We start from the raw sequence: 14,594 nt of genomic DNA on the forward strand, positions 1-14,594 counted from the left end.
GGGGGGCATCAGGCTTTCAGGATGGGGACAGACCTTCAAGGGGGGACAGGACTTCAAGGGAGGACAGTGCACGGAAAGTCAGGGGGGGTGAACGGAGAGTCGGGACAGCGCACGGAAAGTCAGGGCAGTGCACGGAAGTCAGGGGGGGTGAACGGAGAGTCGGGACAGCGCACGGAAAGTCAGGGCGGGCGAAAGGAGAGTCGGGCAGCATGCGCGTTATATGCCTGAGCGCGGTATAGAAAAGTTTTTGTACATATCATCGTGATTTCTGCGCGCTATACCCCTGTGCGCGTTTTACAATGGTGCGCGTTATATCCGCGAAAATACGGTATTCCTTTCTTAGAAGCCATCCAACTGCAGCTAGGCACACTTGGTGACAACCTTAAACTTTAAAGCTCAAAGGACTCTAAGCACTTGGTATTTATTACAAGAAAAGCTGCATACTGCAGGTTCCCTTGTACCTAGTACATCTGAAACTCACCTTGAGCTACCAATTGCGCACATGCTAAATATAAATTTAAAACAAGTTTTGGGAGAGGGGGTTAGTCAGAACACCATTAAGCTATGGAATTTGTTACTGGAAAATGCAGACAAGGCTATTGGTACAGCTGGATTCATAAGGATATGGATGGACAAGTTTCTGGAGGATGGGTCCAGATGGACTTGGAGATCACCACCGATTTTTTGAGGAGATCAAGAGGGAATGGACCTTTTCATTATGGTCTGCTAGATATTTCCAGAGATTGGCTTTGGTCACTGTTAGAGGATGCTGAGCTCAATGGGCCACTGGTCTAACCCAGTAAGGCTCTTATGTTCTTTTACTAGCTCAATTCAAATTGAAGACACCAAGACCTTACTGCCAAGTGTTTCACATCATTTGTTTGTTACCTGGACTTGAATTACCCTTGCTTAACAAACAAAGGGGTCCTTTTGCTAAGGCGTGCTAGCCGTTTTAGCACGTGCTAAATACAAACATGTCCATTATAGTCTATGGTTGCATTAGCGTTTAGCGCGCCTTAGTAAAAGGAACCACCCCCCTAAAAATTCTGAAGGCCCTATAACTACTATGCAATGGTTAGAGAGCTTGATCTACCGTATTTTCACATAGATAACGCGCACCCGTGTAAAACGCGCACACGGGTATAGCGCGCAAAAAACACACATTTATGTACAGAAATTTTTATATACCGCGCACACCCGTATACCGCGCATGCTGCTCGACTCTCCCGTCGCCGCCTGACTCTCCTTTCGCCCGCCCCGACTCTCCTCTGGCCACCCCGACTCTCCTTTCGCCCGCCCGACTCTCCTCTCCCCCTTGAAGTCCTGTCCCCACCCTGAAAGCCTGATGCCCCCCCCCAGACGTCCGATTCACCCCCCCCCAGGACCGCTCGCACCCCCACCCCGAAGGACCGCTGGCAGGCACCGCACCCCCACCCCGAAGGACCGCTCGCACGCACTCCCACCCGCACCCCCACCCTGAAGGACCGCTCGCACCCCCACAGCCTCCCGACCCCCCCATCATGTAGAAGCTCCTACCGGTGTCCTGCTGCTTCCTCTTAGCGGTCCCGACTCCCCGACACGATCGGGGCAAGAGGGAGCTCAAGCCCTCTTGCCCCAGCCAACTGCGGCACCCCCGACACGATCGGGACAAGAGGGAGCTCAAGCCCTCTTGCCTCCCCGACTCCCCGACACGATCGGGCCAGGATGGAGGCCAAGTCCTCCTGGCTCTTGCGAACACCCCCCCCCCGCTAGTTGTTCGGGCCAGGAGGGAGCCCAAACCCTCCTGGCCACGGCGACCCCCTACCCCCACCCCGCACTACATTACGGGCAGGAGGGATCCCAGGCCCTCCTGCCCTCGATGCAAACCCCCCTCCCCCCAACGACCGCCCCCCCCAAGAATCTCCGACCGCCCCCCCAGCCGACCCGCAACCCCCACGACACCCCCACCCCCCTTCCCCGTACCTTTGTATAGTTGGCCGGACAGACGGGAGCCAAACCCACCTGTCCGGCAGGCAGCCAACGACGGAATGAGGCCGGATTGGCCCATCCGTCCCAAAGCTCCGCCTACTGGTGGGGCCTAAGGCGCCTGGGCCAATCAGAATAGGCCCGGGAGCCTTAGGTCCCTCCTGGGGGCGGGGCCTTGGGCACATGGTCGGGTTGGGCCCATCAGAATAGGCCCGGGAGCCTTAGGTCCCTCCTGGGGGCGGGGCCTTGGGCACATGGTCGGGTTGGGCCCATGTGCCTCAGGCCCCACCCCCAGGTGGGACCTAAGGCTCCCGGGCCTATTCTGATTGGCCCAGGCGCCTTAGGCCCCACCAGTAGGTGGAGCTTTGGGACGGATGGGCCAATCCGCCCTCATTCCGTCGTTGGCTGCCTGCCGGACAGGCGGGTTTGGCTCCCGTCTGTCCGGCCAACTATACAAAGGTACGGGGAAGGGGGGTGGGGGTGTCATGGGGGTCGGCCAGGGGGGTCGCGGGTCGGCTGGGGGGCGGTCGGAGGTTCTTGGGGGGGGCGGTCGTTGGGGGGAGGGGGGTTTGCGTCGAGGGCAGGAGGGCCTGGGATCCCTCCTGCCCGTAATGTAGTGCGGGGTGGGGGTAGGGGTGTCACCGTGGCCAGGAGGGTTTGGGCTCCCTCCTGGTCCGAACAACTAGCGGGGGGGGATCGCCAGGGCCAGGAGGACTTGGGCTCCCTCCTGGTCCAAACAACTAGCGGGGGGGGGGGGGTCGCCAGGGCCAGGAGGACTTGGGCTCCCTCTTGCCCCGATCGTGTCGGGGGTGCCGCGGTTGGCTGGGGCAAGAGGGCTTGAGCTCCCTCTTGCCCCGATCGTGTCAAGACCGCCAAGAGGAAGCAGCAGGACACCGGTAGGAGCTTCTACATGATGGGGGGGGGGTCGGGAGGCTGTGGGGGTGCGAGCGGTCCTTCAGGGTGGGGGTATGGGTGCGGGTGGGAGTGCATGCGAGCGGTCCTTCGGGGTGGGGGTGCGGGTGCGTGCGAGCGGTCCTTCGGGGTGGGGGTGCGAGCGGTCCTGCGGGGGGGGGGTGTGAATCAGACGTGGGGGGGAACTATGTAAAAAAATTTTTGTACAACGCGCTCACGCGTATAACGCTCAAGGGTGTGCGCGGTACGTAAAAACCACATATAACGCGCGCGTTATATGCGAGAAAATACGGTACTCTAAGACAGATGTTTTACTGTACCTGTAGGATTAAAATTAAATCAGTATCTACAGTGCCAAAATAAAAGTATATGACAACTAAGATATAACACATCGAATAACACATACAAGTCAACAAATGATGATTTCATTACAATTATGTCTTCTACCTGGACACTGGACAACTTAACATACAGAGATTATAATGAAAAGTAACTGTTCCTTTGGTCCTACCTCAATATATCCTTGCTGGTCAATTAAAAGGTTTTCTGGTTTTAAATCTCGGTAGATGAGGTCTAGAGAGTGGAGGTACTCAAACGTTAGCACTATCTGAGCTGCATAAAATCGTGCATGAGGCTCACTGCAAGAAAGAAGAAGATTACTGGGCTGAATGCAGACTCCCAAAAGGTTAGACATTACCCTCTGCAAAAACTCTAACAGAACTATTTTGCTGACTAAATATAAATATCATTCTACATAAGCAAGTATCAGTGAAAATATATAGCCATATATATATATATATATGTCACTGTTAGAGCGAGGATGCTGAGCTCAATGGGCCACTGGTCTAACCTAGTAAGGTTCTTGTGTTCTTTTACTAGCTCAATTCAAATTCAGGACACCAAGACCTTACTGCCAAGTGTTTCACATCATTTGTTTGTTACCTGGACTTGAATTACCCTTGCTTAACAAACAAAGGGGTCCTTTTGCTAAGGCGTGCTAGCCGTTTTAGCGCGTGCTAAATGCTAACACGTCCATTATAGTCTATGGATGCATTAGCGTTTAGTGTGCGCGCCTTAGTAAAAGGAACCCCCCCCAAAAAAAAAAAAAATTCTGAAGGCCCTATAACTTCTATCCAATGGTTAGAGAGCTTGATCTACTCTAAGACATATGTTTTACTGTACCTGTAGGATTAAAATTAAATCAGTATCTTCTCTCTCTATATATATATAGCAGCAAAGCATCTAAGCAAGGGGGCTTCACATGGGTCGGAGCATGGGCAGGACTGCCACTTATGTTCACCACTTACAGTAAATTAAGTGTGCCCTTGCTACATTTAAGTCCCCACAGTTATGCCAATCTATAGCTGGTTTAACTAAAGGCATGTAAATTTTATGTGCACCAATGACAGGTTATGCTCGTATTCTATAACAGAATCTGAGCACCCAGATACCGATTGGTTCTCAACCCAGTCCTCAGAGCATGCCCAGCCAATTAGGTCTTCAGGATATCCACAAGGTAGATGCATGCGAGTGATTTGCATACAAAAAAGATAGGGCATGCTAATCTAACTCAAGCATATTCATTGTAGATATTCTGAAAAGATGACTGGCTGCATGTCTCCTGAGGACTGGGTTAAGAACCACTGAGTTATAGAATAGGGTCTCACCACAAGGAGGCACCCAGTTGTAGAATTGCCTCCTTGGAAATCCTAGAAAAATCTTTCCAAAAGTATAGACATATTTTATAGTTGGTTTTCTTGCAACAAAATTATATCTCGAATAGACTCTTATAATTATAGAGAGGAAACTAAGTGCTGCTCAATTTCCACACTGTGAGGGCTACTGATCTGAGATTAGGATTAAGAAGGCAGCCTATGGTTTGAGTGGTTGATAATTGAAATAATGGTAGTTTCCATAGGGGTAAACTGAAAGTCTTTCTAGCAGAGGGAAATCAGTTCTGACAAGGTTAGTATGGAACTATGAGAGAGAGTCTTGCTGCCTTATCTTTAATGACACTTGTACAGGCTCTATACGCCTTTTATACATTTTTCCCCCTCTCTTTGGCTTTCCTATACGTTATTATAGTTCTTTTCTATCTATTATTTTATCTGCTATCCACTTGATTTGTGTTTTAAAAGACAGTATACTAAGTGCAAATAAATTGAACTAAATTATGAGTGGGATGGACGGATAAGCAGAGAGCAGAGTCTAACTCCAGAGGATTGCTAGGGCATCCCTACAGCTGATCTAAGGTTAGGAGAATCTAACAACAGAACAGCATTTTCTTGCCTGGCAAAGAGATCTATTTAAAGGGTCCTTCAAACTCAAAAGATGTTTTCTAACATGTCTCCTATCCAGGTACCATTATTGCGGTTAAAGAATTCTGCAGAGCTGGTAGGCTGTCTGGTTTTGAATGCTAGCAAGATACGTGTTTGAATTTTGATGGGTAGTGACAAAGACCCCAAATCTTTGTTGCTTCCTGGCAGAGGCAGAAGGATCCCTTGCTTCTGTACTTGTGGACATAAAACCCGGCAGCTTGGTTGTCTATCTGAATTAAAACTGAGGTATATCTGAAAAGATGGATAACTCGAATAAATGTAGCCCCTAGTGAAGGGCATAAAACATGACTTAATGCTCTAAATCAAGATGTCTTTCAGTCTTTGATCATATGCCCTGAGTAGGTGAAAATGTAAGTGAGCATATCAACAACTTATACCTTCTTGCCTACACCAGGAGTAGGCAATTTGGTCCTCGAGAGCCACAGGCAGGTCAGGTTTTCAGGATATCCACAATAGATATGCATGAGATAGATTTGCATCTCAAGGAGGCAGTGCATGCAAATCCATCTCATACATATTCATTATGGATATCCTGAAAACCTGACCTGCCTGTGGCTCTTGAGAACCGGAATTGCCTACCCCTGGCCTAGACAGTTCAAGAATCACTGATCTTTAGCAAGAAACTCTCCACACTTTGCTTTCTTCATGGCTGCTTCAACTACATTTTGTTGAAACCAGGTGCCAGATGGATCTTATATTTCACATCCACTTCTCTTGGAAACAGATTGTATGGTAAGTGGGGTTTGCCACCTACATGATTTCTGATCTTTTGCAGTAACTATTCATGGATTACTGCAAGACCAGCAGATATTCTTGTGAAATATTGCCCTGCATCTACGGAAGACTCAGGAGAGAAAATCCAGACCTACGAATTCCTCCAGTCTACTCTATGAAATCCCAGATCCTGCAGATGAAGATGGCAATGAATGTGCCACTTTAGGCTTTGTTTTGAAGTAGACAGTAGAGGGAGTCTTGACAAAATGTCTCTCTATGCTGTAGTTAAGCCAGTTGATTGAGATGGCGTTGCACTGCTGGCATTGGGCATGTTACCCCTGAGCATTTGTAAAATCCTTACAGTACCCATTAGCAAACTCACTAAACATCTTTAGAAGTTAGGTTGCCCCAACAAATGTGGTTATTCCAGCAGGAGTAGTGAAACAGAAGACCAAGATTAATCTGTAACATTCACCAGTACTGGATCTCGATGATATTGGAGGGTAGGTCACTGCCTGTAGCACAGAAAAATCCTGCAATGAAAAAGCAGCTAAGATTTTGTGCTGGGTCCTTCAGCTATATTTGACCTATATTAATTTTACACTGTAAAGACTGCACAACATGAAATGGTCTTTCTGCTGACTCTTCAAAGCAGTGATTTGCACTAGACAACGACACAGTTCTGTGTTTGAAAAAAAAATCATTGAGGATCTTTAGCACTGACATGGCTTCATTTTCCACGTGTCTTGGAAGGGATTTTGAATGATGCCTTACCCTCAGGCCTCAGCAAGGTGGCTGTACTTTGGGTCTGGAGCCTTCAAGGAGCCACATGCCAGTTAAACTAATACACTGCAGTTATCCTTGGTGGCTGCACTTTATGCCACTGAGTTGGGATAAAGAGGACTGTTTCACTGAAGAGTGTCTATTCGAATGCATAGGATCAGCTGATCTCTACACAGAAACCACTCTACAGCACATCTCTTCCTTCTAATCCTAAAGAAGCCTTTTTTTCAGTTTCATATTGTTTACAAAAGAAGTTGAATGATCCTTCCAGGCTCACGGAAGTATATGAGAACAATGCTTACATTCTGTTTGCTTATGGTCAGAGCTCAAGCAGATTAGATACTTGAAATGCATTTCAGAACCTTATATAAAGCCTGTTCTACATGCAGAAAAAGTCTTCTATAAAACTGCATGACTGCAAATATGCATACCAAAAGAGTGCTCCTCTTATGTGAGCTGTGCATATGCATTCCTGTGGGAGTATTTGCAATGAACACACACATTTTATAAAATGTATATACACTACACAGAGTACATGCACAAACTGATAAATTCTTTGCAACAGGTGCAAATTTGTACATCAGCATTTGTGTGTTATTGGCTCTGTAGCTGGAAGTCTATTTTACAAAAGCTCAAAAAGTGGTCATTTTATAACAGGGCATTTATAAATGTAAATTAGCGTTTTAGAAAATATGTGTATATTGCTTACTGTCCCAGTTCTAGCCATATTTTGTTCTAGAACACACACATTAGGTTATATAAAAGCAGTGGCGTAATAAGCGAGGGGTAGGGGCGGTCCGGCACCCATCCTTAGCTCCGCCCCCTCCCACTCCTCCCCCCACCATACCTCTATCTCTTCACTGGCGCAAGCAGCAATTCCAACCTGCTGCTTACACCAGTGTCGGCTCTTCGTTTGACATCACTTCCAGGTCCTGTGCCTAGGAAGTGATGTCAGAGGGAGGTTGGTGATGATGCACACGTAGGGGAAGTTAAAAAAGGTACAGGGTAAGGAAAGAGTGTGTGAGCTGGGAGGGGGGGGGACCACTACCTCAGGCGCCTCTCATCCTTGCTACCGACTGAATAAATGTATCTGTGATCTTATCAGCACACGTACTTTTCCAATACCATGTGATTTTATAATAACAGGAGTAAATATTTCAAGTTTTCTTGGGATGCATTTAATGTGATTGTTTCCTGTTCCCTTAACTAACCTATGATGTCAAGTTTGGCATTTAATATCCGACACTAGTAATCAGTCATCTGATTCTTGGATGAGCTTCTATTTAAAATCTCATGGACAGTCATGTCTTCAAATAAAGATATGCCATTCAGAGTAGCAACTTTGTTCTCTATAAACCTGAAATGAATGTTTTACCTGAACCTTCCAATTCTTCTTAAATGTGAAAACATTTCACCACCTGGGATATATTCCATAACCATGTATAAATTAGAGTTGTCCTAAAAATTGAAAAATAAGAAGTGATTTTACAAATGTTATCAATCTGGAATACTCAAAGCTGTTGCTTGGCTGTCCTAGAGGGATACTGCAGATGCCCCCGTTACAGATTGGGGGGTCACTCAGCAGTCTTCATGAAAAAAATAGCAGGAAGCCACAGGTCTGCGGTGCCTGATGACAGACTGTCATGGGGTCTTTTGTGAATCCAAACGAATTTTATTTAAAAATATTCAATACCACTAATAAAAGTAAATTGATAATTCACAGAGATATACAGTATAAAAAAAGTAAATTCCAGTTTATAACATCTACCATCATTTTTTATGGAATATTTGAAAACATTCACAATAGTGTACAACATAACTTAAACCACATTTTTACTGCCTGTCTAAAGACCAGTTCAAGTGTTTCACACATACACTTCTCCCTCCGTATTTGCGGTTTTAGCAATTGCAGTTTTGATTATTCACGTTTTTTAGCTTTCTGGCTCCTCCCCACAAATTACATCAGCTTGCATAAATCGCTGATTCCAAGCGTTTACAGAGAAAATTGCTGATTCCCAGCACTTTCTTCACTGTGTTTTGCCTCTCCTTCAGGAACAGGCCAAGTCTCCCACCATGTTATTCGCGGTTTCACCATATTCATGATGGTTTTTAATAGAAAACAGTGAATAACATATGAAAAAATTATTCATGATTTTTCTATATTCGCGAGGCTATTAATCCCCTATCACAGCGAATACGGAGGGAGAAGTGTATATAAAGATTTTTAAAATGTAGGTTCTGACTGAATTATTTCTACTTTTGAATCACAGATTACTACCACATGCGCAAAGTGAAAATATTATGCACTCTACAGCACTCTTCAAGATTATACGTTCTATTAATAAACCAGGAATTAATAAGCACCTTCCGTTCCAAACCAGAAATTCTTTAAATATAACAGGAGACTTATCTTCCCTAGTATGACTGTTCATTTCCTGTCCATTATCATTCCATCCCATTACCCAAACTTGGCTTATAAATTGTACTTTTCCTAAACACAATTCAATTTTAAATTGTTTTGAACCATCAGTACTATTACAGAGACTTAGGCCCTCTTCTATCAAACTGCGATAGCAGTTTTTAGCGCGGGGAGCCACGCTGATTGGCCCGCGCAACTCCTGACACTCATAGGAACTCAATACGCATTGGGAGCAGTGCGGGGTCATTCAACGCGGCTCCCCGCGCTAAAAACTGCTATCGCAGTTTGATAGAAGAGGGCCTTAATCTCGATTATCGCAAAAATCACCAACTACACAAATGCAGAAGATTAGAAGATACCATCCTTTAAAAAATTTAGAAATCTTTTATTAGACCATGTCACAATACTACTATTGTGATTCAAAAGCTTGTTAACCCTGAACTGCACTAGGGCCTTCCATCCCCTTCCCTCACCAATACTATCTGTGTAGCTAATTATAGCAAACTAATGAATTGCTCCTTAACATTTGTTCTATTGGTCTCCTAGTTACTCTTGGGGAGTACAAGGACATACCACTTCCAAGGTCTTATTTATTTGAGTCAGAACTCCTCCTCAAAATATTTGCGTTACTGTACATGCCCAACATAAGTGAAAAAAACATACTTTTCCCCCAAATCCCTCCACCATTTTTGTGTTCATACTTGAACACATCCGTTATAAGAACAGAAGCTGAATATTGCTGCTGTCCATATAAATTTTGAACCTACCATATATTGCACTCCATTGTTTTCAAATTATTTATTGAATTGTGCAATGTCAAATGTAATACATGTCAGAATCTCGACAGGTTGAACAAAAAGTAATTAACACAAGTTCTTCCTGTTCATTATTAAGGAAAATGGGAGGACAGAACAATCTTTCTCAAAGAAGGGAAAAAGGACATAAGCAATTATAAGACAACAAATCTAATTCCTTGACTTTATCTTTGCACTCTAGTTTGACTGGATTAAATTTGGCTGTATAGTGACATAGACAGCTAAAGTGAATGCTTCTAAATGCTAGGAACATGCAGACAAAAGCTCCTGAGTGGTCAGTATCTTCTGCTGACCTAAAAAATGCTTGTGAATATCACCCACAATACCAAACAGGGGACTCCCAACAGGAAAAAAAAAATTCAAAACCTAACAGTAGTTTGATTTAGTTTGTAAATATCACCCCCATAAAGGACAATTTCATGAGCTATTTTTGAAAGTCCACCAGCCAAGGCCTCACTCAGCTTCTCACACAGGGAAAAGTATGGATGGACACATATGTTTATTAAAAATTTTATATACTGCCATATCTGAGGAAACATTATGGCTGTATACATTAAAACAAAATATTAAAAAAACTCCATAAAATCAAAAGAATAGATACCATTTAAAAGAAGATCAATCGCACTGAACAGAACTGCTTTAAGAGCATGCAGGCCACGTTGAATCCTGAAAACCCCCCACTGTGATAGGGTACCAAAAGCAATGGTAAAGTGAATTTTCAATAATTTTTTAATTTTTTTTTCTTCAAAAATCTCTCTTTATGAAGCAAAGCAGTAGAGCATTCCACCAAGCTGATGCAATAAAGAACAAAGCAGAATAATGGGTTGACTCTAAATGGGCCCTAGATGGAAGAAGACACAGTATGCTCCAATCCAAGTTTATTTACATTTTAATATACTGACCATCGAGTATCTGGTCAGTTTACAAAGCTAAAAGCATAATAGTAAATATAAAACGGGGTAAAAAGAAAAAAAGTGAAACATAAAGAAGACTAAGACATTGACATACCTGGACTTGAGGGGAGAGGGGAGTTAATAATTACATCATAAAACTACCCCCATAAAATCACAAATACAGAAACAAACTAGTAGGAAAGCAGAACAGGACTTTTCTCAGTATACACAAGGGTATTATCAGATATTTAAAACTTTACTGCACAATTTTTCTCTCACAATTAATTGGACCATATATCACAATGCTGACATTGCCGTATCTGGATATCAGATAAAAGGACATTGTTCACAATTGCTGGGTTTTACTACACAGTGCTAGAGGTTCTTAGTGCAGGCCCGTGAGGTAAATGCTCTGAAGCTCATAGGAATTCTATGAGTGTTGAAGCATTTACCTCGCCGGCCCACGCTAAAAACCACTAGCGCCGTTTAGTAAAAGGAGTCCAATATTTTAAATATATTATAAAAGAGAATAAAGTTTTATGTATGCAAAGTAGTCTTAAACAGTCACATAGACATATGGCGAATAAAAGGTTCATATCATGAGACAGCTGTTGTCATCCCGCTTTATAATAATAATAAACTTTATTCTTGTATACCACCAAACCACAAAGTTCTAGGTGGTTCACAGTAAAGAAGATGGAACAATCAGTGAAAAATACAAAACAGTTTGTAGAAAACTACAAAAAATATATATATATATAAGTAACAAATTTACTAAACAAGTAAGTTTTCATTAGTTTTCTAAAAGAATAATAAGATTGTGCTGATGGAATGATCCTAGTCAGCCAGAAGTTCATTTTGCCTGCCTGGAACGCAAGTGTATTATCCAAAAATCAATTGTAACGACGAGCTTTTATTGTTGGATAAGCAAACAGATGATTACATCGAGTTTGCTTAGTCGGTCTATACAGTTCAACATGAAGGGTGAGGTAAACTGGAGCTAGACTGAACAATATTTTAAAGCAAATGCAGGCAAATTTAAACAAAACTCTTGCCTCAAACAGCAACCAATGTAATCTACGATAATAAGGGCTAACGTGATCATATTTCTTTAAGCCAAAAATCAGTCTGACAGCTGTGTTCTGAATTACTCTTAGTTTTTTAAGCAATATTTTTGAGGATCCTAAGTAGATTATATTTCAGTAATCAAGGATGGACAGGATTGAAGACTGTACTAGTAACTTGAAGGATATTAGATTAAAATATTTCTTAATGGTCTGAAGTTTCCAAAGAACGAAAAACATTTTTTAACCATTAAAATCAGTGTGATCATCTAAAGTTAGATAATGATTCAATTCAGATCTTATTATTGGTTTGTTTTTGTCATTTGGGACTCTTGATGCAGACACCTTAGCTGAAACACGATCCATGTCGAGTCCATGATACGAACCTATTATTTGCCATATGTCTATGTGACTGTTAAGACTACTTTGCATACATAATTGTTACTAATAAAGAGGGGTTTGAAGACCAGGCACGCTCTGCTCCTTTTCTGGGATTTTGCTTTTCTTCTTTTCACATGAAAAATCTATAGTCTTGATCCCCAAAACTGCTCAGTTATATTTTGAAAATAGAGATGGAAGGATCATATTCAGATGTGGCTCGAAGACAAAGCTCATCACCAGTGTGGACCTTAGAAATGATCAAAGAATTTCCTAAGATCCAGGTCTGGTTGGGTTGACACTAGATTTGCACCACCAGAACAAGCTCCAGTTCCTTCACTGATTATATAATAAGGTCTTACAATGGGAGGCAGTACTTCCTAAGATATCTTAAGCAATGTTCACTATGCTTGGCAAGGTTAAGAAAATGCAGGTTATTTTTCTTGGTTTGATTTTCAAGATATTCCAATTTACGAGCCAAATGATCCTTATCCTTAGCTTGCACAACACAGAGACTTCATTATCTTAACTCCCTCTCCAAATTACTCATTCTGGACACGTGCTGCTCCAAATCCTATGCTATAACCTTCATTAAGCTTTGCAGCAAGTAACAAAAGACAAGAGTTCAAACTTTGTATGGACTCCCACAAAGACTCCATTGTCACAATAGCTGCTCTAACCAGTTCGCTAATGCTCATCCCCTGATTTATTACTTTCACATCTCCACTCTGAATGTTAATTACCCCTTTACTCTCCTCACGGGAGAAGCTGCTGCAGCGGAAGCCCTCTACATCTGGTGCCTGCGGGCGAACTGCTCTACCAACTCAGCTTCCTGGATCTAGCTGAAGAGACACTTGCATATCTTCAGTGTAAGGCTAAGGTTCCCCATCAATAATACCCTGATTTGCCTGCTCATCCCTGGACTATTGCCAGAATAGTAGCATTCCTCACACACCAAAGGCTTACAAGGTTGATTGTTTCAGTCAAATTCACACAGATTATGGAAGACAAGTCTCAAGCCCTCACCCTATGCTTCCTCAATGTGAAAACTTCAGATAGAGAGCCAGTAAGCAATTTAAGGGGAGAGTGTAGTGCAATGGTTAAAGCTGTAGCCCCAGCACCCTGAGGTTGTGGGTTCAAACCCATGCTGTTCCTTGTTATCCTGGGCAAGTCACTTAATCCCCCATTGTCCCAGGTACATTAGATAGATTGTGAGCCTGCCGGGACAGGCAGGGATAAATATGCTTGAGTAACTGAATAAATTCATGTAAACTGTTCTGAGCTCCCTGGAGAGAATAGTATAGAAAATTGAATAAATAAATGAATTCTGGACCTGCTATCGATGCCATCTTGGCTCTGGGCGTTCACCTTTCTAGCTTTAATGACCACCTCCTTTGGGGACAAAAGCTTGACATACAGATTTACAGAAACTTCCTCATACATGTAAAAATCACAGCACATATATGTAGCACACATACAGTATATGTATCTTTCTCTCTTGGGTACCTGTCTAAAGTCTCTGTCCTGTGCACAGTGGCTAATTCTCCAAGTGGCAGATTAAATTTAATGTGGACAAATGCAAAGTGATGCATATTGGGAAGAATAACCCGAATCATAGTTACTGGATGCTAGGGTCCACCTTGAGGATTAGCGCCCAAGAAAGGGATCTGGGTGTCATTGTAGACAATACAATGAAACCTTCCACCCAATGTGTGGCAGCAGCCAAAAAAGCAAACAAAATGCTAGGAATTATTAAAAAAGGGATGGTTAACAGGACTAAGGATATTATAATACCTCTGTATCGCTCCATGGTATACCTTCACCTGGAGTATTGCAAAAATTCTGTTCTCCTTATCTCAAGAGAGATATAGTGGTGCTAGAAAAGGTTTAAAGAAGAGTGACCAAGATGATAAAGGGGATGGAACTCCTCTCGTATGAGGAAAGACTAACAAGATTAGGCTCTTCAGCTTGGAAAAGAGATGGCTGAGGGGAGATATGATTGAAGTCTACAAAATCCTGGGTACAATTGGATTGATTTTTTACTTTGTCAAAAATTACAAAGACTAGGGGACACTCAATGAAATTGCAGGGAAATACTTTTAAAACCAATAGGAGGAAATATTTTTTTCATTCAAAGAATAGTTAAGCTCTGGAACACGTTGCCAGAGGTTGTGGTAAAGGTGGATAGCGTAGATGGTTTTAAGAAAGATTTGGACAAATTCCTGGAGGAAAAGTCCATAGTCTTATTAAGATATGAGGGAAGCCTCTGCTTGCCCTGGATCGGTAGTATGAAATGTTGCTACTCTTTGGGT

At 43.1% G+C, this 14,594-nt stretch overlaps 1 protein-coding gene across 4 annotated transcripts in view; it reads right to left on the reverse strand.

The window, feature by feature from the left end:
- Positions 1-14,594, reverse strand: part of PRKACB (protein kinase cAMP-activated catalytic subunit beta) — a 173,343-nt gene that overhangs the window by 20,828 nt on the left and 137,921 nt on the right. For all 4 annotated transcript variants that reach the window (XM_033916282.1, XM_033916284.1, XM_033916281.1 and 1 more), the window contains exons 5-6: positions 8,089-8,171; positions 3,389-3,515 (exon numbers count right to left, since the gene is read on the reverse strand). In XM_033916282.1, coding sequence (XP_033772173.1) covers positions 3,389-3,515; positions 8,089-8,171 — 210 coding nt within the window. The remainder of the gene's footprint in view (positions 1-3,388; positions 3,516-8,088; positions 8,172-14,594) is intronic.

This window comes from Geotrypetes seraphini, chromosome 12 (assembly GCF_902459505.1).
Source record: "Geotrypetes seraphini chromosome 12, aGeoSer1.1, whole genome shotgun sequence".
Classification (NCBI taxonomy): domain Eukaryota; kingdom Metazoa; phylum Chordata; class Amphibia; order Gymnophiona; family Dermophiidae; genus Geotrypetes; species Geotrypetes seraphini.